A 27,500-nucleotide genomic window follows, 5' to 3' on the forward strand; every position below is an offset into this window, starting at 1 on the left:
TCGAGGGTAAAACTTGGGGCTATGAAATTCTGTGATTTTTATAATTATACACACACACACTCACTCATACAAACACACACACTGCATTATATACACACACTCACTCATACAAACACACACACTGCATTATATACACACGCACTCATACAAACACACACTCTGCATTATATACGCACATTCTGTGTGTATATAATGCAGAGTGTGTGTGTGTGCGTGTATAATGCAGATTGTGTGTGTGTTTGTATGAGTGTGTGTGTGTATGTGTGTATATAATGCAGAGTGTGTTTATGAGTGTGTGTATATAATGCAGAGTGTGTTTATGAGTGTGTGTATATAATGCAGAGTGTGTGTATGAGTGTGTGTATATAATGCAGAGTGTGTGTGTATGAGTGTGTGTTTGTGTGTGTTTGTGTGTGTGAACTGGGTGGGGGAGGGCATTTTTATTATTTTTAATTGTTTTATTTTAATATTTAATGTTTTTTATTTTAATATTTAAAAAAAAATATTTTAGTATTATTTTTTTATTTTATTATTTAATTTTTTGTAATTTTAATATATATTTTTTTTATTATTTATTAATTTTATTTTCGTCCCCCCTCCCTGCTTGGTACATGGCCAGGGAGGGGGGCTCTCATTCCCTGGTGGTCCAGTGGATGGTTTGTGTAGGAGGGGGCTGGCAGAGAGCTCTTACTTACCTTTCCTGCAGCTCCTGTCAGCTCCTTTCTTTCACCTCCGGTCCGGTCAGCTCCCCTGCCAGCTCCCACTGTAAGTCTTGCGGTCTCTTGCAGCCCCCAACAGGATCGCCGGGCTTGTAATGAGCCCGGCGGTCCTGGTCTGTATTATGGCAATGTAAGTTGCCATAATACAGACATTAACTCGAGTATAAGTCGAGTTGGGGTTTTTCAGCACAAAAAATGTGCTGAAAAACTCGACTTATACTCGAGTATATACGGTACCTTAATGTTAAACTAATTGTCTTAGCTGCAGGTACAGTCTTACTGACAACCATGGGAGACTCACTTGGTTCTCCTATTGTATACTGAATGTTACAATACTAAGACTTCCAAAGCCCAAAAAGGTTGCTGGTTTACGGTGTTTACATTTCTACCTAGTAACACGTCAAGTGGCAGACACTCAGATGGCCAGCAGAGGTGCTTTCTGGTACAGGAAGCATTCAGCGTTTCAGCGCTCTGCATGGAGACACTGAAGGTTCCACGTAGCGATGCTTTGATTCAATGTATCTCTATGAGGAGATGTTGATTGGCCCAGCGTGTTTTTTTTGCCACATATGCGCAATAGCCTCCCAATGCTTTCCTATGGGAAAACATTGGTTTGTATGAGATCATAAAGATTGAGGATCTCATCAATGGAGGTGGGGTCAGCCACTCGAGGCCGACGTGGCGTGTGATAAAAGGAGAGTAAAATCACCTATTTACTGCACAGAGAGTGGGCTGGTAGCCTAAACAGCGACTTCAGCACTATAGTGTCAGGAACTCATGTTTGTATTACGGACACTATAGTGTTCCTTCAACTATTAATCTGCCCTTTTACGCCAGAGAAAAATATACAGGAATCCTTTAGATTTGTTATTGGCCTCAAGAGATCTGTATTATTATACGACACAAACAGGGTTATTCACTAAAGTGAGAATCAAAGTGAATTTCACATTTTTGGCCAAAGTAGCCAAACCTAAGGTATAACTGACTTAGAGAATGGTTCCAATTCAGCTATTTTGTACTTACATTTTAAATTCACTTTGAACTGTATATTTAGTAAGTAATAGACTTGGAGATTTGTTTTGTTACAAACTGCAATTTGTCTGAATTAGGGTGAACGTATGAATCCCCGAACTACGAGCCGAAAAGCGGCCGAGTCACGAACCAGCTGAAACGATTAATGGCCGAGTATGTTCGTTTTGATATGTGATTTGGAAAAATAGAAATGATTGATGGGTAAAAAAGGTGATTAATGACTAAGGGACAGCCACTAAGCATTGGTTTTCCTAAGCATGCAAGTGAAAAATTACCAAAAGAGGGGGAAAAAAGCAATGAAAAAATAAATAAATCTGTTTATTTAGCATGAGACTAAATAGGTTCATAAAATTGTAACATGTGAGCCATACGCAATATAGACAATATAACTAAAATTAGAACAGAAAGGGAACAGTAGTTAATCCTGCTAAACTCTGAAAACAATAAAAACACATATTTTACAAGCAAATACCTTCAAGCTGTCCTTCCATATTGCACAGGCATCACCAGAAGTGAATGAAACAATGAACAATAAATCTCCACGGCTTGTTGATGCTACCTGAAGCTTGAAAGGATTTTCGAATGGAAGCTGGCAGACCTCTTCTGGGACACCATTACTGAACAAGATCAGTTGTTTACCACTTGCTGCTATAACTGATGTCTCAAATTTTCCATCCGAGCCTTGCAATGTGCACACTTGTAGACAACATATAACACTACTATATACATCTGGTAGAAAGCAGGTACCAGGTATACTTTTCTGATTTTCAATTGAATACAAAACAAAGCTGGTATCCTTAAGTGTTCCAGCTGCAATAGATGGGCTAGGTGCATTTTCCAAGTCTATGTTTTTAACGCCAAAGATCACAAGTTCCCCTGGTTCAATCGTACCCACCCAATGCAAAGCTATAAAATTTACAGGAACAATTACAGGTTCTGCAGTTAATGTAGATATATAATGAAGCGTTTCATTATGCTTCAGCAGCACGGTTGGCCCATCACACAGTCTTGCATCGTCTACACTTCCAATGTCAAGCCTAAAGTTCAAACGACTCTCCATGTCATTATTGCTGTGCAGCATAAGCAATGTGAATTTAGATGAGCTTCTCTTCTGTTTTTGTCTTTTTAATTTCAGCAGAACACAAGGAATGGATATGCTAGTTCTAACGTCTGTAGCACACTCACAACATACAATTTCAATGGCAGAAGTACTAGCAGGAAGGCGGTGCTGTCCAGTAAAGTTTTCAATAAACGTTCCAGATACAGGGTCAAATGTCTTCCTTGAGAAGAGTAAAGCAGAGGTCTTTGTAGTCTGTGAAGCTCTAAGGGTTTGTGATATTTCAAATGTAAGGATCTCTCCGTTGTAACATAATATTCTTTTGTGTATCTCAGGAAACGACATAATTTCTTCCATTATCTTTATAATGCAGGACCTAAATTGCACTGATCCTCATTACCCTACAGAATAGTAAACATTAAACAATAAATGTTTTTTTTTTAAAAATTCTAACTTTTACATCATGTTGCCAGCTGTAACTTTTTAATTAGAATCTCTAATGCACTAGAGTACATTTCTGCAAAAAACGTAGTCACCTGCGATGAACGAATCAAATTCCTGATAATTTACGTCCAAACTAAACAATCTGACACGCATATTCCAAAAGGATCAATGCGTTCAGACGTAGACTAACAGGAGTTTGATTTGTTTGTCAAAGGTGAAAATTAATTGTGCATAAGTCTATGATGTAACCTGGCAAATCTTAATGTCTTATAAATAAAACTGTACTTGCCACTACAGTAGAGCCTAGTTTCTTAACCCGTGGTACATAAACCAAAAGCAACGATAGCGGTCTGTGGGAGAATGGTGGTGGAAATGTACTCTTCATGATCTTCCAGAATTGCTCCCTCGTGTGCCCTGCGATTATGCAGGGAGCTGGGTTATGATTTCACTGCAGCCCTGGAATCACTAAACAGTGTGTGAGGGAGCAGTGCTAGAAGAGCACAACGCTTACACAAGCCCCACACTGGACCCCAACAAAAGGATTAAAGGGATCCTATAGTGGCAGTTTTCCTGGTACTATAGGGTTAATAGGTCCCCCCCTCCCTTCAGATCAATATTCACATTGTGTCATTATTTAAAAAAATATATTTTTAAGTACCTTTAATCAGGCATTTTCTCCAGTAGGGGATTAACTTAAATATCAGTGGCTTCATGTTTCATTTGGAGTTTAAAATCATTAGAAATGACTTCCTTATGGCAGGGGGTACTTTCTTACAAGGTTGGGAAACACTGCGGTAGAGCAACTTCTGCAACAGTCAATGGGGAGAGTGAAGGATGGGCTGGGGAGTTTTTGTCAAACCACTAGAAAAGGGCCAAATCAAAAAATGGGGGACGGCACCTGCAACCTAAAGGCACCAAACCACCAATAGGCATTTATTTTTTAAGGTGCCTAGCCATCTCCTTGTTGAATCCCTGCTCTAACACAATAACAAAATAATAATAAATAAAAATAACTGTTAAATCCCGTAGCAGGCTTTATTATAAATTCTATAAGATGAAAAGCAACATTTAAACCTAATAATTATAAATGTCTTTCTTTTTAACATTTGGAGGAATACACACAAGAAGCAGAATGCAATTCCAGGCTGATCTTAGGTCTAAAGTCAAGATAATTTATTAAATGATGGTCACTTAAAGGACCACTTTAGGCACGCACACCACTTCAGCTCAATGAAGTTGTCTGGGTGCCAGGTCCCTCTAGAGTTAACCCTGCCTGCTGTAAACATAGCAGTTTCAGAGAAACTACTATGTTTACATTTGCGGTTAATCCAGCCTCTAGTGGCTGTCTCATTGATAGCCGCTAGAGGCGCTTCTCACTGTGATTTTCACAGTGAGAAGACGCGAGCGTCCATAGGCATGCGCATTCAGTCGATGACATCCAAAGAAGGAGGAGAGTCCCTAGTGCCGAGGGAGCCCGGCGCTGGAGAAAGGTAAGTGTTTAACCCCTTCCTCCCCATGAGGGAGGGGGCACCCTAAGGGCACTATAGTACCAGGAAAACAAGTTTGTTTTCCTGGCACTATAGTGGTCCTTTAAATATTCCAGGAAGGAAGATAGGAAAACATTTTCCTAGAATAAATGCTACCCAAGGCCCAGTGACTCATTAGTAAAACTACAAGTGCTCTTTATTCTTGAATACAAATTCTTAAAAGTCTTATTTGTAGATTGGTGCAAATGGATATTTCAGAAGATCTAAGAACATTCAAGAACCACATGTACTGTGAAAGCTTGACCATGAAAGAACGTTGAGGAACGTGAGAAAATATGTATAACAGTTTTTTGGGGGGTTTTGCCTTCTTTTGGATCAACAGCAAAAAACAAATGTGAGGAATGCTGAACTTGATGGACGCAAGTCTCTTTTCAGCTATGTAACTATGTAATATGTACTGTTTTTATTTGCTTTCCATAGCTTTTTCTCATGATAACAAAACGGTTGCCCTGCTGTCATGCGAATGCACAAATGCTGGGTTCTGGAGACATTTGTAAAACCACTCAGCTTTTGTCAATTGCCAGCACCAATCGCAATGCATTTAGCATACAATAGTCAATGTTAAAAATATAAATCGGTTATAGTAACAACTGTACTGCATGGTGTGGTTGACGTTGTGCATTGCAGGATCCTTAATTTCAAGGCAGTATTGGGACACACATGTCAAGGCCTGTGTAAAATAAGCGGGAGTCGGTGTCACAGCAGCTGCCACCATTAAATTTATATCTCTCATTGCTGATACATTGGGAGAAGGGTTAGTTATACAGAGACAGCCAATGCAATTTCTACCAGTTTCAGACACCCTAGGGAATACAGTGCTGCGCTACGATTTAAGCCCTAGCCATAATGTAAAAAAAAAGTAATCTAACATAAAGAGTACATAATGCTGAAGCAAATACTTTGGGGAAATGTCATCTTGGTCTACTGGTTTATTCTGATTAGGAATGCCATGAAGGTATTATTTTCTCCAAACACACTGTTTACTGTTATGTTTCCTATCTCTATGCACTCTCAGTGGCCACATTCTTAAGCAAACCTATACATGTGCTTGTTAATGCAAATATATAATCAGCCAATCATGCAGCAGCAACTCAGTGCATTAACACATGCAAACATGGTAAAGAAAATAATTTTTTGCAGAATTGGTAAAAACAAAAATGTGGTCTAAGGGGATTTGACAGTGAGATGAATTTTGTTGAGAAACACAAAAAAACTGCTGATATTCACAGATTTTTCATGCAGCAAATTTTTAGCAAAAAACATCCAGTAAGAAGTCTTTGGGGAAAATGTCTTGCTTATGGAAAAAGATTAGACAAGACATTAGCAGACATTAACTGACATAACCACGCAGTCCAACAGTGTGTGCAGAACAGCATCTCTGAATGCACTCACCAAATCTTGAAGTGCATGGGATACTGCAGCCAGGGATGTATTTACCACAAGGCAAACAAGGCATTTGCCTAGGACGGCACTTTCAGGGGGGGCGCCAACAAATGCCACCCCAAGTTACCAGATAAATGTCTTGTTTGCCTTGTGTTCTGGGGCTGTCCACCTTACTGTGAGTGAGTGAGTGAGTGAGTGAGTGAGTGAGTGTAGCTGTCAGTGTGTCTTAGTGAGAATGGGTGTGCCTGTGAGCGTGTGTCAGTGTGTGTATGTCATTTTATGTGTATCTGAGAGGGGAAATTTAGATTTTGGGGTGCCCGAATTTAGTCGTGCCTAGGGCAGCACAAATCCAAAATACACCACTGACTGCAGCAGTGATTATACTAATTGTGACAAGAACAGGAAACTGAGGCTACAGGTGGAACACACACCAAAACTTAGAAGTGAAAGATTGGAATAACATTAATTGTCAGGTCAATGGTATGGGGAATATTTTTTGGCACATTTTAGGCCCCATAATACCAATTTTGCATTGATCAAATGTCACAGCTGGAGTATTCTTACCGATCATGTGCATCACTTTATTTCCATAGTTTGCTCATCATCTAAATCACTGTTTCCAGTAGGATAATGCTCCATTCTACAAAGTATAAGACATCTCAATCCTTTCCACAAACATAATCAATTCTAGTCACTGTGATTCAATTAAGTATAAATTGTTGAGAATGTTTCCAATCAGGCTGTCCTAAAATGTGATAATTACTATGAATTCGCAACAATTTACAGTAGTGAGTAACCCTGAATTAGTTCAGTTTACTGCAAAGGCCTTCAGTCATCAGATATCACTCAGAATTCAGTTTGTTCTACAGTCAAAGGGAACCACTACCCCATCATTGTCACCAGGCTACAGCAAAAGGGACAGGCTTTAGGTGTTCATATACAGCCTGAAAAACTGATATAACTAGAAACTAATTGCACCAAAACCAGTGAAAAGATCTGTAGTGGTTGGGATCTTTTGAATGCACCACAAATTATTTAACAACTTCATAGAGAGTTTAAGCAACATAACTAACCATTACAGAAATCTGCAGTGGTTATAGTAACAAAGGGGTTCTGGTGCTGTCCCACGGTAAGTCAGACTGTTTGCTAAAGTTTTGACACTTAAAGGGCATCTGTCATGCCCCAAACAAGGTATGCTCATTAGATTAGGCATACAATTATATTAAATATATAGATTGGGAGAAAAAAATATATTTATTCAAACAAACAAAAAAAGGTTTATCTCCTAGCTGTTGCGAGTCATTGACTGATAAGGAGGAATAGAGTAGACTTCCCCACTGATGGAAACAAATTTTTTACCTTTGCAATGCTTAGTGGATTTTTGCCTAGACATACAGAGATTTATATTTTATGTTACAGGGTGTCAGTCTCATGTCCTGCTTTCTACTTCTGTATTTCTTGTTACGTAGGTAAAGTAATACTGTATATACATAGCTTGAAAGACCAAATGGTCAGTAAGCCTGATTATAACAATATACTCATGCTTTGAAAGGGTTAAACTCACATTTTTTGAAACATACAATATTCTTCTGTTCTTTTGTCCTTGCACCTGACACCAGCTTTTGCTATCTTTTTATAAACATCCTGCACTTAATAAAAGAGCATTCTTTCTAGCACCTGCAATTTTTTATTTGGGTTCCTAATCTCATACCGTCACTTGCATCAGCTAACAGAAACTACCTATCAGCATTATGATACGTTATATGAAAAAATGATACTGTCTGTTCTGAGACTCTTATGATTGGTTAATGTTGCCGCTGATGTATACACCCCTACACAAACTGTGTTTTATATAGAAGATGTACTACGCATTAAACCTTTAAATGCTTATTGATAATCAATCTGAGTGGTGTTCATTGAGTATTCCCAGCAGCTGATTACACAGAGATAAGGGAAAGGATACACTTCTCTGATGACGCATAAGACCATGGTAGCGTAAGGGATTCCAGACCCTGTGGTGATTTTTTTCCAGCCTAACACCCACATGAGGTCCTTCCACTCTCCCAAGTAAATTCACCATAGCGCATACGCTCTAGTTGCTATGAAAACTCACTAGATAGTATAGAAACGGAGTGATGTGACATCACTATATTCAGACAATGAAGTCAGTACCACTGAGGAGCTATGCCCTGTTTGGCGAAGCATCCTCGAGCAGGTCAAATTACTGAAGACTGGGCGCAGAGAGGAGGATGCCCCAGAGGTGGGTGTTACATGAACACCCACGAAAATAGAAGTGCTGAAATAGAGGAGAAATCTCTATAGTTTACATCAAGCATGTCAAACTTGCGGCCCATTAGCCACATGCAGCCCACAATTAATATATCTGAGGCCCACCTGCCCTGGGGCCGCTTTGTGCTGTGGCTGCGACCAGCCGCAAGACAGGAAAGATATTTCCTGTCTGATTATGGTCATTCCTCCCACGGCCACAAGATCGCAGAGTGGCTGTCTGTCTGCAGAGCAGGCCAGCCACTACCCCTTCCCTCCTGCTCGCAGTGCCAGAGGAGTGTCTGGCCTGATTGAGCAGAAAAGAGCAGAGCTGAAACAGGAGGACGGGTGAGTCCTCAATCTCTTTCTCTTCTCCCCCTCTCTCGGGATCTGTTATTCTTTTCTTCCTGTCTTCTTTCGTTTTCTTTAAAATCATAAGACAAAGTAGGGACTCTTTGCCTTATGGAGGATTCCTCCGCTTGACCAGCTCTGACCAGCAGAGGAGCAAAGTGTGCTTCATTTCCGCTGGTCAGAGCAATTTTCACATGATCCCTAGCTTTCCTCCATGTTCCCACAATGCTTCCTGTCAGTATTGCCGAACGTCCTGTCACTTAGACAGAACGCCGGCAAAACTGCCGAATTGCATCCTAACAGAATGAGAAGAGTTTCTCCATTGGTGTTAGGTGCAATTCGGTACTTTGTTCGTATCGGAATTTCATTCTAATGAATGAAACTCCGATCCTATTCATTGCCGCGGCTGCATCTTGCAGCCGCTTAGTAGATAACTCCCTAATTCCCACGGTATCAGGGAGCTATCTACTAAAAGGCTGAAAGACCTAAATTGGTCTTTCAGCCAAATGTACTAATACTAAGTAAAGATTACTTAGTATTAGTAAATAATATGCCCCTACTCGCTATATCGCGAGTAGGGGCATGTGTAGTAAGCAGTGAGCAGCCTATAGCTGCTCACTGTAAAAAACAAAAAAACCTAATAACCCCCCGCGCGGCTGGTGTCCTCATAAAACAATAAGGGGGGAGGGGAGACCTACTGTCCTCCCCCCCCCCCCGCGCAGTTGGTGGGGGCCCTAATAAAACAATAAGGGGGGGGCCTACTATCCTCCCCCCGGCCCCCACCCCTGAGCGGTGGGTGGGGGCCCTAAATGAAACACCCCCGCCCGCAATCAAGGTGACTAGGGGTCCCAAGCCCCTAGTCACCCCCCCCCACACCCAAAACAAACTATCCCCTACCTACCGTCCTCACCCTAAAAATAGTGAGAGGGGAATAAAATAACTAACCTGTAAAAAAAAAAAAAATTAAACTTACCATTTGACGTCTTCTTTTTTCTAAAATCTTCTTTCTTCAGCCCCCAAAAAGGCCAAATAAAAATCTGTCGAACTAAAAATAAAATAAAAAACCAGAGCGCAAAAAAAAAAAAAACCAACGAAAAAGAAAAAACCCGAGCCACCCAATCACAGTGCTCTGTGTCATTTTACACATCGTGGGAAAGTTATTTAGAATTTTCCCACGCTGTGCAAAATGACACAGAGCACTGTGATTGGATGGATTTCAAGCCCAGGGGTGGGGGCCGGGGGGGAGGACAGTAGGTCCCCCCCCTTATTACTATTTTTTTTACAGTGAGCAGCCACAGGCTGCTCACTGTTTAGTGGACATGCCCCTACTCGCGGTATAGCGAGTAGGGGCATTGGGGAGATTTTAATCTCCCTTATGCTATTATGGGGGTCATATTGACCCCCATAGAGTGAGGGGGGTACCTGGGGGGCTTATGAAGTGGTGGGGAGCACAGCTCCCTGCCGCTTCTGTCTTTACATATTACAAGGAGGGAGATGCACGCCGGTAGCTCCCTCCTTGTAATAAACCGAACAAACAAACGAACACTGATATTCGGTGTTTGTTTGTTCGTTTGATTTTTTCTATTCATTCATTCGTCTGTCTGATGAATGAATGAATAGGTGAAATTCCCGTTCGCATGTCCAGGTGTTTCACTGGGCATGTGCGTGAATCTCACAGTCTGTGTAGTGTGGGCAGATGACGTGTCCCTCAGGGACTTCACCTACCCACACAAAGATGGCGGCGCCCTGAATAAAGATCGGGGCAGAAAATAAAGAATAAAAAATAGGTAATGTGGGGGGCTTAGGGGCATTTGGGGGTGACTAGGGGGCCAATTGGATGTAGTGGAGGCGGGTTTAAAAAAAAAAAACGGGATTCGGCATGACAGTGCCGCTTTAAGGTTGAGGAAGAGGGGCTTGGGGGACCTTCCTGTATAGTGTGTTAAATTGGGGCGGGGGATGGAGGGCAGTGTATTAATTTGAGGGAGGGAGGAGGCAGTGTATTCATTTGGGGGACGAAGGAACCAGTGTATTAAATTAGGGGAGGGAGTAGGGCGGCTGTGTATTAAGAGTGGTGGGAGGTGGGGCAGTATATTAATTTGGAGGGGGGGGGAGGGGTTGAGTGTATTTTTTAACCCTCAGGGGTTCAATTTATTTCATTAATTAAAATTATATATTTTGCTAGCTGGGGAAGGTGGGAGTTATGGGAAATTGGGGGATTTACTGTTAGTGCTGTTAACTGCTAGTTAGGGGTTAACGGTAAAAAAAAGTTTATACAAGTTTTAAAAGTGTAAAAAAGTTTCAAGAATTTAAAAAAATAAGTAAACAAAAAAGGTTACAAAAAGTTTTAAAATGTAAAAAAAAGACTTTAAAAAAGTAAAAAAAAAACATTAAAAAATGCTTATTACCACTACACCTGAAATAAACCAGCAAAAAAATTTTATTCTGTGTTCATTTTAATAAATAGTATGTGTTTGTGGGGAAGTTTGAATAACCAACCAGCTAAACTACTACGAAATGAAACATGGACACAGCGTAAAACTTCAAAGTTAGAAAAAAACCTGAATGGCTGCGTCTCAAATGTGCCCCTTCAACATCCACATATACCTGTCAAAGGTACATACGGGGGTATTGTTGTACACAGTGAAAAATAGTACAGTCAAAGTGAATGACCCAAATGGTCAATCACCAAGAATGTATAGGTTGAAGGGCATTAGGACATAACCCAAAAGAGTAATAAATAGAGAAGAGGCTGAAATGGGTTAAACTGAAACAGTGCTCCCAAATACAGTCTCTGTACCCTGAATACAACGGCTCCACTAGTATAGAGCAATGAATAGCTAGTCTTAAGAGCCTAAATAGAACTAAAAAGTCATACATTTTATTGAACCCCCTTGGGGGGGAAAAAAAAAAAGAAAGAACTATCAAAGTAAAAAATAATAATTAAATATATATATACAGTGATATTTACAAAGAATGGTGAAAGGTTTTTTTTTTTTTTAATCCGCTGAACTGCAATATAATCACAGAATGTATACGAGTATAAATCCCTAAAGTAAACCAGTTCCTAGATAGTATTAGTTATAAGAATCCCCCAATCCAAACCCAAAATAGTGATAAAAGCGGATGCCCTAATTAAAGTACATAGTGTACAAGGTTAAACTCAACGCGTGTTTCGGCGCTAACCTGCGCCTTTGTCAAGAGCTAACCAGTTCTGAGAAGAGCGCCACTTTTTAAACCCTCTACTGACGGCCCCTTTTCTCATGACGTCATGGTAATTTTTAGACGGCACTAGTAGTGGGCGGGGCTAGGGGAGTGACGATAACCTAATCTCGGCATGAGGGGAGTTTAACCCCCACAGTGCCAGAGAGTGGTCTGACTTTGTAGATTGTAGATCCCAAACCAAGGGATCAAAAGTATATGTATGTATGTAGTTAATTTGTGAAAAACAAATTAAACTGATCAATAGATGTATGCAATTTTAAAGGCTGAGTATAGGATGGATACACAGAGGGTGGATTATAGGTTGTGAATAGAAAACACATTGTTGTCTTTGGTATCCAGGATAGTCGGTATTAATGGAAATAAAGCAGTAGATTCAGTATGGTTGAAGTTGTACTAACCAAATGTATAATAAGGAAGGTGTCATATTGCTGAAACCAAAATTCACTAAACACATATAGGTTACAATAAATATAAACTGGCTACTAAAATAAATGATCCATTCTATGAAGGTACTCTAGTCCACAAGTCATACACTGTACACTCGAATGTATTTAAATAAATGGTGCAAAGGAAAAACCTTCATTAAAGGACCACTATAGTGCCAGGAAAACATACTTGTTTTCCTGGCACTATAGTGCCCTGAGGGTGCCCCCACCCTCAGGGTCCCCCTCCCGTCTGGCTCTGGAAAGGGGTAAAACTTACATTTTTCCAGCGCTGGGCGGGGAGCTCTCTGCCTCCGATCCTCCTCCGTTCCGCCCCGTCGGCTAGCTGCGCGCGCATTCAGCCGGTCGCATAGGAAAGCATTATCAATGCTTTCCTATGGACGCTTGCGTGCTCTCCCTGTGATTTTCACAGTGAGAATCACGCAAGCGCCTCTAGCGGCTGTCAGTGAGACAGCCACTCGAGGATTTGGGGGAAGGCTTAACCCATTGATAAACATAGCAGTTTCTCTGAAACTGCTATGTTTATAAAAAAAATGGGTTAACCCTAGCTGGACCTGGCACCCAGACCACTGCATTAAGCTGAAGTGGTCTGGGTGCCTAGAGTGGTCCTTTAACCCCTTAACCCCTTAAGGACCAAACTTCTGGAATAAAAAGGAATCATGACGTGTCACACACGTCATGTGTCCTTAAGGGGTTAAGGACACATGACATGTCTGACACGTCATGATTCCCTTTTATTCCAGAAGTTTGGTCCTTAAGGGGTTAAGGCAGTCTATACACCAGGGTGCCGAAGGAGTGTGAAGATCGCTAATAGTGCTGTTTTCCACTCCAAATGCTCTTTTGCACCTATGTGTGTATTATTGACTTTTAGAGTCCCCACTACTATAAGAAGCAATTTAACTGCTGGTGTTGCTCCTACCAAAGCTACATTTACAAGTGCAAGTGTATGCATGTTACTTTATCAAAGGGCTCACAGTTATCCACTCTCTTATTGGGCTACATTGTATTCAATTTAGTTGACAATTTATACTAAATGTCCTTGCCATAGGTAACTCTGTTATCCAACAATCAACTATAGTCTCTACCCTTTCTAACCTCAATAGTGATTATACATTCTGTGATTATATTGCAGTTCAGCGGATTAAAAAAAAAAAAAAAAAAACCCTTTCACCATTCTTTGTAAATATCACTGTATATTTATTTAATTATTATTTTTTACTTTTATGATAGTTCTTTCTTTTCTTTTTTTCCCCCAAGGGGGTTCAATAAAATGTATGACTTTTTAGTTCTATTTAGGCTCTTAAGACTAGCAATTCATTGCTCTATACTAGTGGAGCCGTTGTATTCAGAGTACAGAGACTGTATTTGGGAGCACTGTTTCAGTTTAACCCATTTCAGCCTCTTCTCTATTTATTGTTGTACTCAGATTACATAGCTGAGCAACATTTAAAGTATTATACAAAATATACTGTGCAAACTCACTTTGTGTGTCAAAAAGGTAGAAAAATATTCTTATTACCACTACACTAGGTACAAGCTAGCGGACAAATAAACCCACGCTAAGGTTCAAAATATGCCTTTTGAAATACCCTGGGATGTCTTCTTTAAGAAATGGTATGCCTTTATGGCAGGCTTCCCCAAACTCCGGCCCTCCATGATTATCAGCCTATTTCATTCATAGAATCATGGGAGTTGTAGTTCAGCAACATCTGGAGGGCCGGAGTTTGGGGAAGCCTGCTTTATGGGATAGCCTGCTAAAATACTCCAAAATGGGACCTGGACACAGTGTAAAAATTCAAAGTTTCCCCTCCCCACAAACCTTGACATAAATTGGTGAAAAAATAGTGACAAGTTAAGGCACAATATACGCCATATAAGACACCCTGGGGTGTCTGCTTTATCAAATGGAAGCCTTTTGGGGGTTATTTGAATACTCACACTGATATAAATACCCCAAAAAGAGACATAGGCCCGTCAAATCCATCTATGAAAATTCTAACTATAGAAACTGATATAGCCTGGTCTCTTATATGGCAATGTAGCTTCACACAATAGTGCCAAAGGCATACAATGGGGGTATCGTTATACTCGGCAGATGCAGCTGAACACAATATGGGTTTCTGTAAAGGAATAGCATTCACCAGCTTTACGAAATACACATTACAAAAAACCTTATTATATGTGTATATGACAAAATAGAGAAAAAACTAAATTTTACTCCAATATTTAGGGATTGGCGATGAAATGGCTACGTAAAAAGTGTCAAAATAATCTTAGGTAAATAGCATGTGAGGTCTACTTTATATAAATATATACCGTATTTTTCGCTCCATAAGACGCACCTCACCATAAGACGCACCTAGTTTTTAGAGGAAGAAACCCAGAAAAAAAATATTCTGAACAAACTGTCCCATAGTGTTTCTTACTATGGGACTGTCCCATAGTCTTCTCCTCTCTCCCATAGCCTTCACTCACCCCCTCCCCATAGTCTTCATCCCCCCCCCTCCCCATAGTCTTCATCCACCCCCTCCGCATAGTCTTCATCCACCCCCTCCCCATAGTCTTCATCCCCCCCCTTCCCATAGTCTTCATCCACCCCCTCCCCATAGTCTTCATCCACCCCCTCCCCATAGACTTCATCCACCCCCTCCCCATAGACTTCATCCACCCCCTCCCCATAGACTTCATCCACCCCCTCCCCATAGACTTCATCCACCCCCTCCCCATAGACTTCATCCACCCCCTCCCCATAGACTTCATCCACCCCCTCCCCATAGACTTCATCCACCCCCTCCCCATAGACTTCATCCACCCCCTCCCCATAGACTTCATCCACCCCCTCCCCATAGACTTCATCCACCCCCTCCCCATAGACTTCATCCACCCCCTCCCCATAGACTTCATCCACCCCCTCCCCATAGACTTCATCCACCCCCTCCCCATAGACTTCATCCACCCCCTCCCCATAGACTTCATCCACCCCCTCCCCATAGACTTCATCCACCCCCTCCCCATAGACTTCATCCACCCCCTCCCCATAGACTTCATCCACCCCCTCCCCATAGACTTCATCCACCCCCTCCCCATAGACTTCATCCACCCCCTCCCCATAGACTTCATCCACCCCCTCCCCATAGACTTCATCCACCCCCTCCATAGACTTCATCCACCCCCTCCATAGACTTCATCCCCCCCCTCCATAGACTTCATCCCCCCCCTCCATAGACTTCATCCCCCCCTCCATAGACTTCATCCCCCCCCCATAGACTTCATCCCCCCCCTTACTGTCCCCCTCCCCTTGTCCCATAATTACTTACCTGTCTTGTAGCGTTGGCCGGCAGCACAGGGCGCACCGCGGTAGTGGAACTTGAATTTCATGTTCCGGTTTCCGGCGGGACTGAAAGGAAGTGCGCACTCAGCTTGTGCACACTTCCTTTCAGTCCCGCCGGAAACCGGAACATGAAATTCAAGTTCCACTACCGCGGTGCGCCCTGTGCTGCCGGCCAACGCTGCAAGACAGGTAAGTAAAGCTTCATATTCGCTCCATAAGACGCACAGACATTTCCCCTCACTTTTGAGGGGAAAAAAAGTGCGTCTTATGGAGCAAAAATACGGTACTTTGTGTGAGAATTTTGTTTTCTGTGATGGCTACTAAACCTACAAGACAAACATACCAATTTCTAAAATTGCATTTTAGTCCTTTTATTTTGTGACCTGTAACTTTCAAAACAAGCTGAAACTCTATACATATTATGTACTCTATAAATCAAGACTCATAAATGCATTTATTTTGAAATGCTTTTTCTAAGCTGGACATATTATGCACACGCTATTATTGTCAAAACAGTTTTTCCTCCCATTTTTTTAGCATTTGTTTTATAATTCATTAGAATTTATCTATGTATATGTCACATCAAATTAAAGCCCTTTTTGCCCTCTAAAAAAACAGTATATAATATGAGTTGGTGCAATGAATGACAGATGCAAATTGTGTTTGAATACAAACAGCAAAAAATGCAAAAATGGCTTGTGTCCTTATGGGTAAGTGCAGTTTTTGAAGCTGCGTCCTTAATATGTCAAGGTAGTTGGACTGAAATATTGGTTATATGCAAATGCACGTCTCCTTAAAAACAAACCGGTTTTCCTTACACAATGTCATCCTTGGGGGACCCTCACCCTCAGTGTCCCCCTTCAGCAGCTTACCTTAATCCAGCGCCGGGCTCCCTCGGCGCTGGTGACCTCTCCTCCCCCGCTGACGTCAGCTCCCGAGTGGAGCGTAATGCACAGCAACAGCTGCGCAAGCATTCTAACAGTCCATTGGAAAGCATTTCTCAATGCTTTCATATGCACGTTCTGCATGCTGGATGCACATTTCACATTCGGCGTCGCAGAAGCGCCTCTAGCGGTTGTCAGGGAGACAGCCACTAGAGGTTGGATTAACCCTATGTAAACATAGCAGTTTCTCTGAAACTGCTATGTTTACATGTGAAGGGTTAAAACATGTCCCTTTAACCCCTTAAGGACCAAACTTCTGGAATAAAAGGGAATCATGACATGTCACATGTCATGTGTCCTTAAGGGGTTAAAGGAACACTATAGGCATCCAGTTCACTTTATCTCAATGAATAGTTCTGGGCGCTATGTGCCTTAATTTTTAACTCTGTCCATCTCTAATGAGGGTGTGTCATTCTGGCATAAGCGCTCCAGAATGAAGAGTACATGTATGCATTAAAATTCCATATATTTTATCCCAAATCTACTCTGCCTGCACTACAATGTGTCTGCCCTTCAGACAGTGTCTCTCTGTGAGGGGTTTAAGAGAACATATTGTGTTACAGGACATGTCTCATACTAATGCATAGATCACATTTATTTTTTTAGTAGCCGATAAAGGGTTTTTAGTAGCCTGGTAGCAGTGATCCATCCATAGAGCTTCAAGTGCAATAGATTAAGTAAAATAATTATATGATTAATATTATTATTTTACTATTCATAAAGTATCAACAAATTTGTGAAGGCATATAACCCCATCCATGACCAGGATTTGACAACCCCCCTCTGTTATCAGGACAGGCATTCCCAGAGCTAAGGATTAGGGGGATATTGTGTTAATTAATGTGAACGTCAGTAAACGAAACCAAATCTCCCGCCATGAGCACCGCACTGCATGGTGGGTACTGACAGAGGCTCTCCGCTCTCACCGCACTGCATGGTGGGTACTGACAGAGGCTCTCCACTCTCACCTATTGTACACGGCGCCCTCAGCGCTGGCTCTCCCGAGTGACGTCACGGATATCCCAGCGCTCCGCGCACACCCGGGCACGAGGTCGGTCTTCACACAGTCACGTGATTCCCTCCCCTGTCTAGGAAGCGGGGGGGGGGGGAGGAGCTGACGAGTGACGTAGCCGGTGATGTCAGCGAGCCCGGAAGGACTTAGCGGCAGGGCTGCTGTGAGAGAGAGAGAGTGATAGGCGGTGTGAGCTGGCCATGGCTGAGGTGAGTAATGTGCCTGCTGGGACCGGTAACAGCAATTATACTGAGAGCGATTGGGGAGGAATGTGAGCTCAGTGAGACCTGGAGACCAAGAAGGGGGGGACAGGGGAATGTACTCTAACCAATGGCAGCAACTCACTGTGATTGTCAATACTAACACTGTGTATAACACCTGCTGTATATAGTGATGTAGAGTATCTCTGACCTGCTGTATATGGTGATACAGAGTATCTCTGACCTGCTGTATATGGTGATACAGAGTATCTCTGACCTGCTGTATATGGTGATACAGAGTATCTCTGACCTGCTGTATATGGTGATACAGAGTATCTCTGACCTGCTGTATATGGTGATACAGAGTATCTCTGACCTGCTGTATATGGTGATACAGCGTATCTCTGACCTGCTGTATATGGTGATACAGAGTATCTCTGACCTGCTGGATATGGTGATACAGAGTATCTCTGACCTGCTGGATATGGTGATACAGAGTATCTCTGACCTGCTGGATATGGTGATACAGAGTATCTCTGACCTGCTGGATATGGCGATACAGAGTATCTCTGACCTGCTGTATATAGTGATAGAGAGTATCTCTGACCTGCTGTATATAGTGATAGAGAGTATCTCTGACCTGCTGTATAGTGATAGAGAGTATCTCTGACCTGCTGTATAGTGATTGAGAGTATCTCTGACCTGCTGTATAGTGATTGAGAGTATCTCTGACCTGCTGTATAGTGATTGAGAGTATCTCTGACCTGCTGTATAGTGATTGAGAGTAACTCTGACCTGCTGTATAGTGATTGAGAGTAACTCTGACCTGCTGTATAGTGATTGAGAGTATCTCTGACCTGCTGTATAGTGATAGAGAGTATCTCTGACCTGCTGTATAGTGATAGAGAGTATCTCTGACCTGCTGTATAGTGATAGAGAGTATCTCTGACCTGCTGTATAGTGATAGAGAGTATCTCTGACCTGCTGTATAGTGATGGAGAGTATCTCTGACCTGCTGTATAGTGATAGAGAGTATCTCTGACCTGCTGTATAGTGATGGAGAGTATCTCTGACCTGCTGTATAGTGATAGAGAGTATCTCTGACCTGCTGTATAGTGATGGAGAGTATCTCTGACCTGCTGTATAGTGATGGAGAGTATCTCTGACCTGCTGTATAGTGATGGAGAGTATCTCTGACCTGCTGTATAGTGATGGAGAGTATCTCTGACCTGCTGTATAGTGATGGAGAGTATCTCTGACCTGCTGTATAGTGATGGAGAGTATCTCTGACCTGCTGTATATGGTGATACAGAGTATCTCTGACCTGCTGTATAGTGATGGAGAGTATCTCTGACCTGCTGTATAGTGATGGAGAGTATCTCTGACCTGCTGTATAGCGATACATAGTATCTCTGACCTGCTCTATATAGTGATAAAGAGTATCTCTGACCTGCTCTATATAGTGATACAGAGTATCTCTGACCTGCTGTATAGCGATACATAGTATCTCTGACCTGCTCTATATAGTGATACTAGTATCTCTGACCTGCTCTATATAGTGATACAGAGTATCCCTGACCTGCTCTATATAGTGATACAAGTATCTCTGACCTGCTCTATATAGCGATACAGAGTATCTCTGACCTGCTCTATATAGCGATACAGAGTATCTCTGACCTGCTCTATATAGCGATCCAGAGTATCTCTGACCTGCTCTATATATAGTGATACAGAGTATCTCTGACCTGCTCTATATATAGTGATACAGAGTATCTCTGACCTGCTCTATATATAGTGATACAGAGTATCTCTGACCTGCTCTATATAGCGATCCAGAGTATCTCTGACCTGCTCTATATAGCGATCCAGAGTATCTCTGACCTGCTCTATATAGCGATCCAGAGTATCTCTGACCTGCTCTATATAGCGATCCAGAGTATCTCTGACCTGCTCTATATAGCGATCCAGAGTATCTCTGACCTGCTCTATATAGCGATCCAGAGTATCTCTGACCTGCTCTATATAGCGATCCAGAGTATCTCTGACCTGCTCTATATAGCGATCCAGAGTATCTCTGACCTGCTCTATATAGCGATCCAGAGTATCTCTGACCTGCTCTATATAGCGATCCAGAGTATCTCTGACCTGCTCTATATAGCGATCCAGAGTATCTCTGACCTGCTCTATATATAGTGATACAGAGTATCTCTGACCTGCTCTATATATAGTGATACAGAGTATCTCTGACCTGCTCTATATATAGTGATACAGAGTATCTCTGACCTGCTCTATATAGCGATCCAGAGTATCTCTGACCTGCTCTATATAGCGATCCAGAGTATCTCTGACCTGCTCTATATAGCGATCCAGAGTATCTCTGACCTGCTCTATATAGCGATCCAGAGTATCTCTGACCTGCTCTATATAGCGATCCAGAGTATCTCTGACCTGCTCTATATAGCGATCCAGAGTAACTCTGACCTGCTCTATATAGCGATCCAGAGTATCTCTGACCTGCTCTATATAGCGATCCAGAGTATCTCTGACCTGCTCTATATAGCGATCCAGAGTATCTCTGACCTGCTCTATATAGCGATCCAGAGTATCTCTGACCTGCTCTATATAGCGATCCAGAGTATCTCTGACCTGCTCTATATAGCGATCCAGAGTATCTCTGACCTGCTCTATATAGCGATCCAGAGTATCTCTGACCTGCTCTATATAGCGATCCAGAGTATCTCTGACCTGCTCTATATAGCGATCCAGAGTATCTCTGACCTGCTCTATATAGCGATCCAGAGTATCTCTGACCTGCTCTATATAGCGATCCAGAGTATCTCTGACCTGCTCTATATAGCGATCCAGAGTATCTCTGACCTGCTCTATATAGCGATCCAGAGTATCTCTGACCTGCTCTATATAGCGATCCAGAGTATCTCTGACCTGCTCTATATAGCGATGCAGAGTATCTCTGACCTGCTCTATATAGCGATGCAGAGTATCTCTGGCCTGCTGTATATAGCGATGAAGAGTATCTCTGGCCTGCTGTATATAGCGGTGCAGAGTATCTCTGGCCTGCTGTATATAGCGGTGCAGAGTATCTCTGACCTGCTGTATATAGCGATACAGAGTATCTCTGACCTGCTGTATATAGCGATACAGAGTATCTCTGACCTGCTGTATATAGCGATACAGAGTATCTCTGACCTGCTGTATATAGCGATACAGAGTATCTCTGACCTGCTGTATATAGCGATACAGAGTATCTCTGACCTGCTGTATAGCGATACAGAGTATCTCACTGTAATTGTTAATACTAACACTGTGTATAACACCTGCTGTATAGCGATAGTGTCTCACCTGCTGGTATTGTGGCATTAATACAGGATATCTTACCTGCTACATTGTATCTCAGTATTTCACCTGTTGGTCTTGTGACAGTCTTACAGAGTATTTCACCTGTTGGTACTGTGACAGTCTTACAGAGTATATTTCCTGGTAAATTAGTGTTACAGAGTATCTAACCTGCAAATACAGGGCTGCATTGTATCTCATATGATGGAACTGTTGCTTTGTATTTCCAGTAGCTAAAGTGGATTGTGTTTAATGTCCATTGCATGTGACAAGGCATTTATGAACGCTAAAGCAAAACTTCAACCACAATAACCACTAAGGCACAGTTTGACTTCTTGGAGTGTGCCAGGACCAGCTCACCGCCTCCTTTCAGCACCACGATCAGCTCTCCGCTTCCTTTCATCACCAGGAGAACCTGGCTAAGCTCAGACACAACTTCCGGCTCTCCTGTTGGCTGTAGAGGAGGAGAGGAGTGGTGCCTGGTGGTTTCTTTTCTTACAATGGGTAGGGCAACCAGCGCACTTGTGGCACCATGATCACTACAGTCCGCTTTAGTGGTTATGGTCCTTGGTGCTGTACACTTATTCCATAGAGCCATGCAAGATCAGTTAAATTACAGTAATGGGATTATAGATAAGGTAAGGTCCTTATGAATGTATCCTCCAAATTAAAGGACCTAACCCTTAATATGCAATAGCGAAACAAATGTTCCCTATGGGAACCAATGTTATTTGGAGTGACACTTGTGTATAGAGCTGAAACATGATAAAGTAAAATAAGTCCCAGTAGAAATAATAGTGCGGAGTAAAGTGTGAAGTACTAAATTAGACTATACCTACGCATGCCAATGCTGGGGTACTGTAAATTACCTTTATTATATTGCTTGGAATACAATTGCATGGTATGTCTACTAAATGCAAAAATTGCCAAGATTAAAAAGGGGGGGGGGGGGGGGGGGGTGAGAGGGGAGATGTCAAAAGTGGAGAAAATAACTGTTAAAGAGGTACCAGAAAGTCCTCAAAGGCACTTGTGAAGAGCTAAAATATGTAGCTCTTCACAAGATGTCTAACCATTATCTCCACTAGGGGTGACTAAATAAATCTGTGCTAACAGGTACCCAAACGGGCTTGATCCTTAAAAATAAAATAAACAGAAACTAATATAGAAATCAAGCGAAGCAAAAAAGTTTCAGGTCTACCTCTGATAAACAATATGTGTTATATCAGAGAGGTAGTTAACTGAAGCCTGTCCTGTAATCCAGTTCTGTAGAGGTTAACTCAAACATGTACGAACAGGCTGTCAGTATGGACTGAAAATGATTCTAAGTAATAATAAAGTATCAGACTAGCATCTGTGTAATCATGCCATTCATACTGTTAATAGAGATCTGACTGATACTAAGTGAATACTGTCCGTTATGGAAACAGTATCCCCACACGGTTATCTCAAAATGGTGAAGCTTATAAAGAGAGTAAATATCGTGGACGTAGACTTAAACATACACGGATAGGTAATCCGTAACCTTCAGGCTGATACTCTATGATGTACTCAAAACTGAGGTATCAGACTAACTTAAAGTCTTGCTGTCAGAAGCAAAATAAACCGCTATTTGAGAGAGTACCAAATATCTATCTCCTAACCGGACTCCCTTGGGTTCCCTCGCGAGGAACGATCGTGCACCAAAAATAAACAGGTGTACCGTGAATGCTCCTCAAGCTTCCTCTGTAAATTCAAACAGAGCTAAGACTTCTAATTAAAGAAATAGTATTAGGAGTCTGATTATAAGTCTAAAGGAGTCAGACCGAGGTCCGTACAATGGCAGCTAGGCGTGCTATCTAAATGCACCTAATGGCAACCACCCTCTCAAATAAAAATCTAAATTATAACACTAACTACCCATCACCAAAAAAGACGAAAATAAGCGTTTAAAATGCCCGACGCGAGTTTTGGCGCTATAATATTACACATAACCCCTTTGCGTCGCAGCGTGGAAGTTTTTATTCATGTGAGTCCTACCCTAAAGGACGCATGACGGAAATTTTCTGTAATTTGCTCAAATTAACGCCAAATTGCTATGGTTGCGGCGATCATGGGGTTAATTTTTTTTCCTTGCTTCTTTTGATGTGCAAGGCAGACCAGCAGAAGCAAATCACAGCCAGTCACAGAGATCACCATGCTTCTAGGACATATGACATGCCTCACTGAACCTGGTTGTGAGTTGTGAAGTGTATTGTTGTGTAATCGTTTCTCCCTGCAAAGTAAAAAATAAAAAAAATGTTAGTATTAGAACCCCATTTGCCCTAGTCTTTATCTTTAGTCTTTAGTTTTCTTTAGTCAAATAAATTACCCCTTGCCAAGGTTCAAATTTTGCCTTTTGAAATACCCTGGGGTATCTTCTTTAAGAAATTGCAGGCCTATGTAGGTAGTTTGAATTTGCAACCTGATAAAATGCTCCAAAATATAACAGACCCATCAATAGCATCAATGAAAATTCACACTTAAAGACCTAAAATAGTTAGTGTCTTATACAACTTAAACTTCACAAAATAGCGTCAAGGACTAGGTCATACATTGGGCAAATTGTTTTAGTCCGGAGATGTAACTGGGCATAATTTGGGGCACTATATCACAGTGACACATATTACCGTAAATGTTCAAAATACCCAGCAAATATGCAACATGTATGTAAAATAATATGCTGGTGTATCTGCAGGGTTATTTGAACTGCCACATTGCTATGACATTGCAGCTTCACAGGATAGTGGCAAAGGCATACAATGGGGTGTTGTACTCTGGAGATGTAGCTCCAGTAACACAATATGGGGTTTTGTACAAGAATAGCACATATCGGCTTTGTTCTTTGTATTTTGTGACATTAACTATCAAAATAACAAATCCTACACATATTATGCACTTTGTAAATCAGGTCAAATACGTGAATTTATTTTGAATAATTGTTCTTAAGCTGCACTTCTTTTTCACAAAAGACTGTAATTTTTCCAGCCTAACTCTGATTTCCTGGTTTTCCTTTAAAACTAATCTTTGCAGGTCTAGTTGCTTGCAGGATGGTCATTTAAAATGTGTGTATATATATATAGTGTGTGTGTGTGTATGTGTGTGTATGTATGTGTATATATATATATATATATATATATGTGTGTGTGTGTATTTTAAGGTTTTTAATCCTGATGAAAGTCCACAAGAGGGACTGAAACGTCGATTTTTATGGAACTGGAATAAAAGTTATATTTTAAACGAAGTACCCGTGAGTGCAGCCATTTACTTTGGATATATATGTGTGTGTGTGTGTATATATATATAATTTCATTTTTTTTTTTATTGCTTGCTCCACTGCTGTGGAAGAGAAATAGACCTAGCACAGTAGACTTAGCTCAGAGGCTTAGCTCTAACTCTATGGGTATAACACCAGTCTTAGAAAAATCCTATTTAGAGCTTCCCTTCTATTCTCCTGATTTACATCTTTGCTAATGTCCACAGAAGAGGTGGGCTTCTGGAACCGTTTCATGACTCATTTGCGCTCATACATTCATATTCATTCTGACTAGTTTTTTTTTGTTTGACTTGTATTTCATCACAAATTCCAGTCTTTTAAATGTAGTCACTCATGCTTATTTGCATAGAAAATTATCTTAGCATCATCATTTTATTTGGCCTTGGTTTTCTACTATATTTGTAAAACCAATGTAAAGCATAGGTTTGCACACAAGCAAAAAGCATATGATCTGTTTTCTGTTTGGGTTTTTTTCTCTCTGCATTATTCAAAATATCCATAGGGGGGAAAAGTCATTATGAAAATGCATACATTTTTCTTACTCTTTGTATATTTTATTCAAAATGTTGAGATTTAAAATTGCGGTGATTGCAATAGTTTTTTGTAGCCTTATGGGTTTTCATAGAGCAAAGGCCATAACATAATATTTGTTTACTCTTATTGTGAAGCAGTTACAGTTGCTAAAATTTGAAATCTGTTAAGTCACTAGTTTAGAATTTAAAAGGAATGCTTTAAGCACCATAATCTGTAAAGTGTGTTGTAGTGCTTATAGTACCAGGAGTCACCTGATGCTGTCATACTGTAATCTGTAAAGCAGTCCATGAACCATTTTACAATTAGCTGTGTCAGGAGCCAGTGGTCCTTCTTTTTTATAAAGTGGCACTGTCATGGCCGAATCAAGTGTGTTTTTTTGTTTTGTTTTATCCCCCTCCCGTCTCTACTACATCTAATTGTCCCCCTAGATTCCTCCAAATACCCCTAAGTCCCCCAGCTTACCTATTTTTAAATCTTTATTTTCTGTCTAGACCTAGTTCCTGGGCACCGCCAACTTTGTGTGGGTAGATGAAGTCCCTGTGGGACACGTCATCTGCCCACACTAGATAGCGCTGTGAAATTCCCGCGCATGCCTAGTTAAAGGACCACTATAGGCACCCAGACCACTTCAGCTTAATGAAGTGGTCTGGGTGCCAGGTCCAGCTAGGTTTAACCCTTTTTGCAGTAAACATAGCAGTTTCAGAGAACCTCGGAAACATTGCAGTTTCAGAGAAACTGCTATGTTTACCTATGGGTTAATCCAGCCTCTAGTGGCTGTCTCATTGACAGCCGCTAGAGGCGCTTCTCACTGTGATTTTCACAGTGAGAAGACACCCGTCCATAGGAAAGCATTGAGATTGCTTTCCTATGAGACTGGCTGAATGCGCGCGCGGCTCTTGCGACGCATGCACATTCAGCCGATGACGGAAGAAGAGGGAGGAGAGTCCCAGTGCCGAGGGAGCCCGGCACTGGAAAAAAGGGAAGGGATTAACCCCTTCCTCCCCCTTCAGCGCCACGGGTGAGGGACCATGAGGGTGGGGGAACCCTCAGGGCACTATAGTGCCAGGAAAACAAGTGTGTTTTCCTGGCACTATAGTGGTCCTTTTAAAAACTTGGACCTGCAAATTGGAATTTCATCCATTCATTCGTCAGAAAGACGAAGAAATTAATAGAAATTTCAAACGATTCAACAAAGACCTCTTTGTTTGTTCATTTGGTTTATTACAAGGAGGTATGTACTGGCTCGCAGCTCCCTCCTTGTAATATGTAAAAATAGAAGCGGCAGGGAGCAGTGCTCCCCGCCACTTCCTAAGCCCCCATGTTCTCCCTCACTCTATTGGGGTCTATATGACCCCTATAATGGCATAAGGGAGATTAAAATCTCCTGAATGCCCCTACTTGCTATGTCGTGGGTAGGGGCATGTCTACTAAACAGTGAGCAGTTCGTGACTGCTCACTGTTGTAAAAAAGAAAAAAGCCCCCTTTCCCCTCTAACAAATGGTGGAGCATCTATTAACTAGCGCGGGTGGGGGCTATAATAGTAAACGGAGGACATAGGGTCTCCTTTGGCCCCCACCCATGAGCGGCAAGTGGGGGACCCTAAATGAAAAAATATGGGGGGAGCCTATTGTCCTCCCTTTCCCAGCCCCCACTCATGAGCGGCGGGTGGGGACCCTAAATTACAAAGGGGGGGGGGGACCTATAGTACGTTTATTTATTTACAGGGATTTAGTTTTCTCATTCTCCCTCACTATTTTTAGAGTGAGGGGGTTAGGTAGGTCTTTATTAAAAAACTTTGTTTGGGGGGGTAACTAGGGTCCCGTCCTACCCACACATTTTCATTTAGGGCCCCCACCCGCCGCTCATGGTCCGCCTAGGTCCGCTGTTTATTTAAATAGCCCCCACTTGCGTTACTCAGGTTACATTATTTTTTTTTTTTTTTGTGTGATGTGGTGCTACGTGTCACCATACTGTATTATCTACACCATTTATTTCAAAACCTGTCTTTAATGTACACCTTAAGGACTGGTTTTCAAATAGATGGTGTAGATTTTTCAAACTTCCTACTGACAAAGAATTGTGAGATTCCTCAAATCAAAATGTATTTAATCACGGGATTCCAACTGTCAAACTAATGAAAATATGATTTTGAAAAATGTTATTTTTCCGTTTGTTTCTTCTGTAATGTACATGTTCTGTGTTTTTTGTTTCCCTGTGTTAAGGAATTTGCTTTGTTTGTTTCTGTAGCTGGATAAATAAAGCTAAAGGTTAAACCTAGAACTTCTATATATATATATATATTTTTTTTTTTTTTTTTTTTTTTTTTTTGTATTTTTTGCAATGAAAGCATGTTTGAGAGGTTGGGCACTA

At 41.5% G+C, this 27,500-nt stretch overlaps 2 protein-coding genes across 5 annotated transcripts in view; one reads left to right on the forward strand and one right to left on the reverse strand.

Moving 5' to 3' along the window:
- The window catches only part of FANCB (FA complementation group B), a 44,739-nt gene extending 27,037 nt beyond the window's left edge, over positions 1-17,702 (reverse strand). For 2 of the 3 annotated variants that reach the window (XM_063449008.1, XM_063448990.1), the window contains exon 1: positions 2,224-3,556. In XM_063449008.1, the coding sequence (XP_063305078.1) occupies positions 2,224-3,165 (942 nt within the window). In that variant the 5' untranslated portion in view covers positions 3,166-3,556. Of the gene's footprint in view, positions 1-2,223; positions 3,557-17,622 lie in introns of those variants that run through there. The other variant, XM_063448999.1, reaches the window with a different exon arrangement.
- Positions 17,703-17,887: 185 nt separating this feature from the next.
- MOSPD2 (motile sperm domain containing 2) overlaps positions 17,888-27,500 on the forward strand; it is a 57,063-nt gene continuing 47,450 nt past the window's right edge. The window contains exon 1 of one of the 2 annotated variants that reach the window (XM_063449021.1): positions 17,888-17,959. In XM_063449021.1, the coding sequence (XP_063305091.1) occupies positions 17,951-17,959 (9 nt within the window). In that variant the 5' untranslated portion in view covers positions 17,888-17,950. The remainder of the gene's footprint in view (positions 17,960-27,500) is intronic. The other variant, XM_063449030.1, reaches the window with a different exon arrangement.

Source organism: Pelobates fuscus, chromosome 1 (genome assembly GCF_036172605.1).
Source record: "Pelobates fuscus isolate aPelFus1 chromosome 1, aPelFus1.pri, whole genome shotgun sequence".
In the NCBI taxonomy this organism is placed as follows: domain Eukaryota; kingdom Metazoa; phylum Chordata; class Amphibia; order Anura; family Pelobatidae; genus Pelobates; species Pelobates fuscus.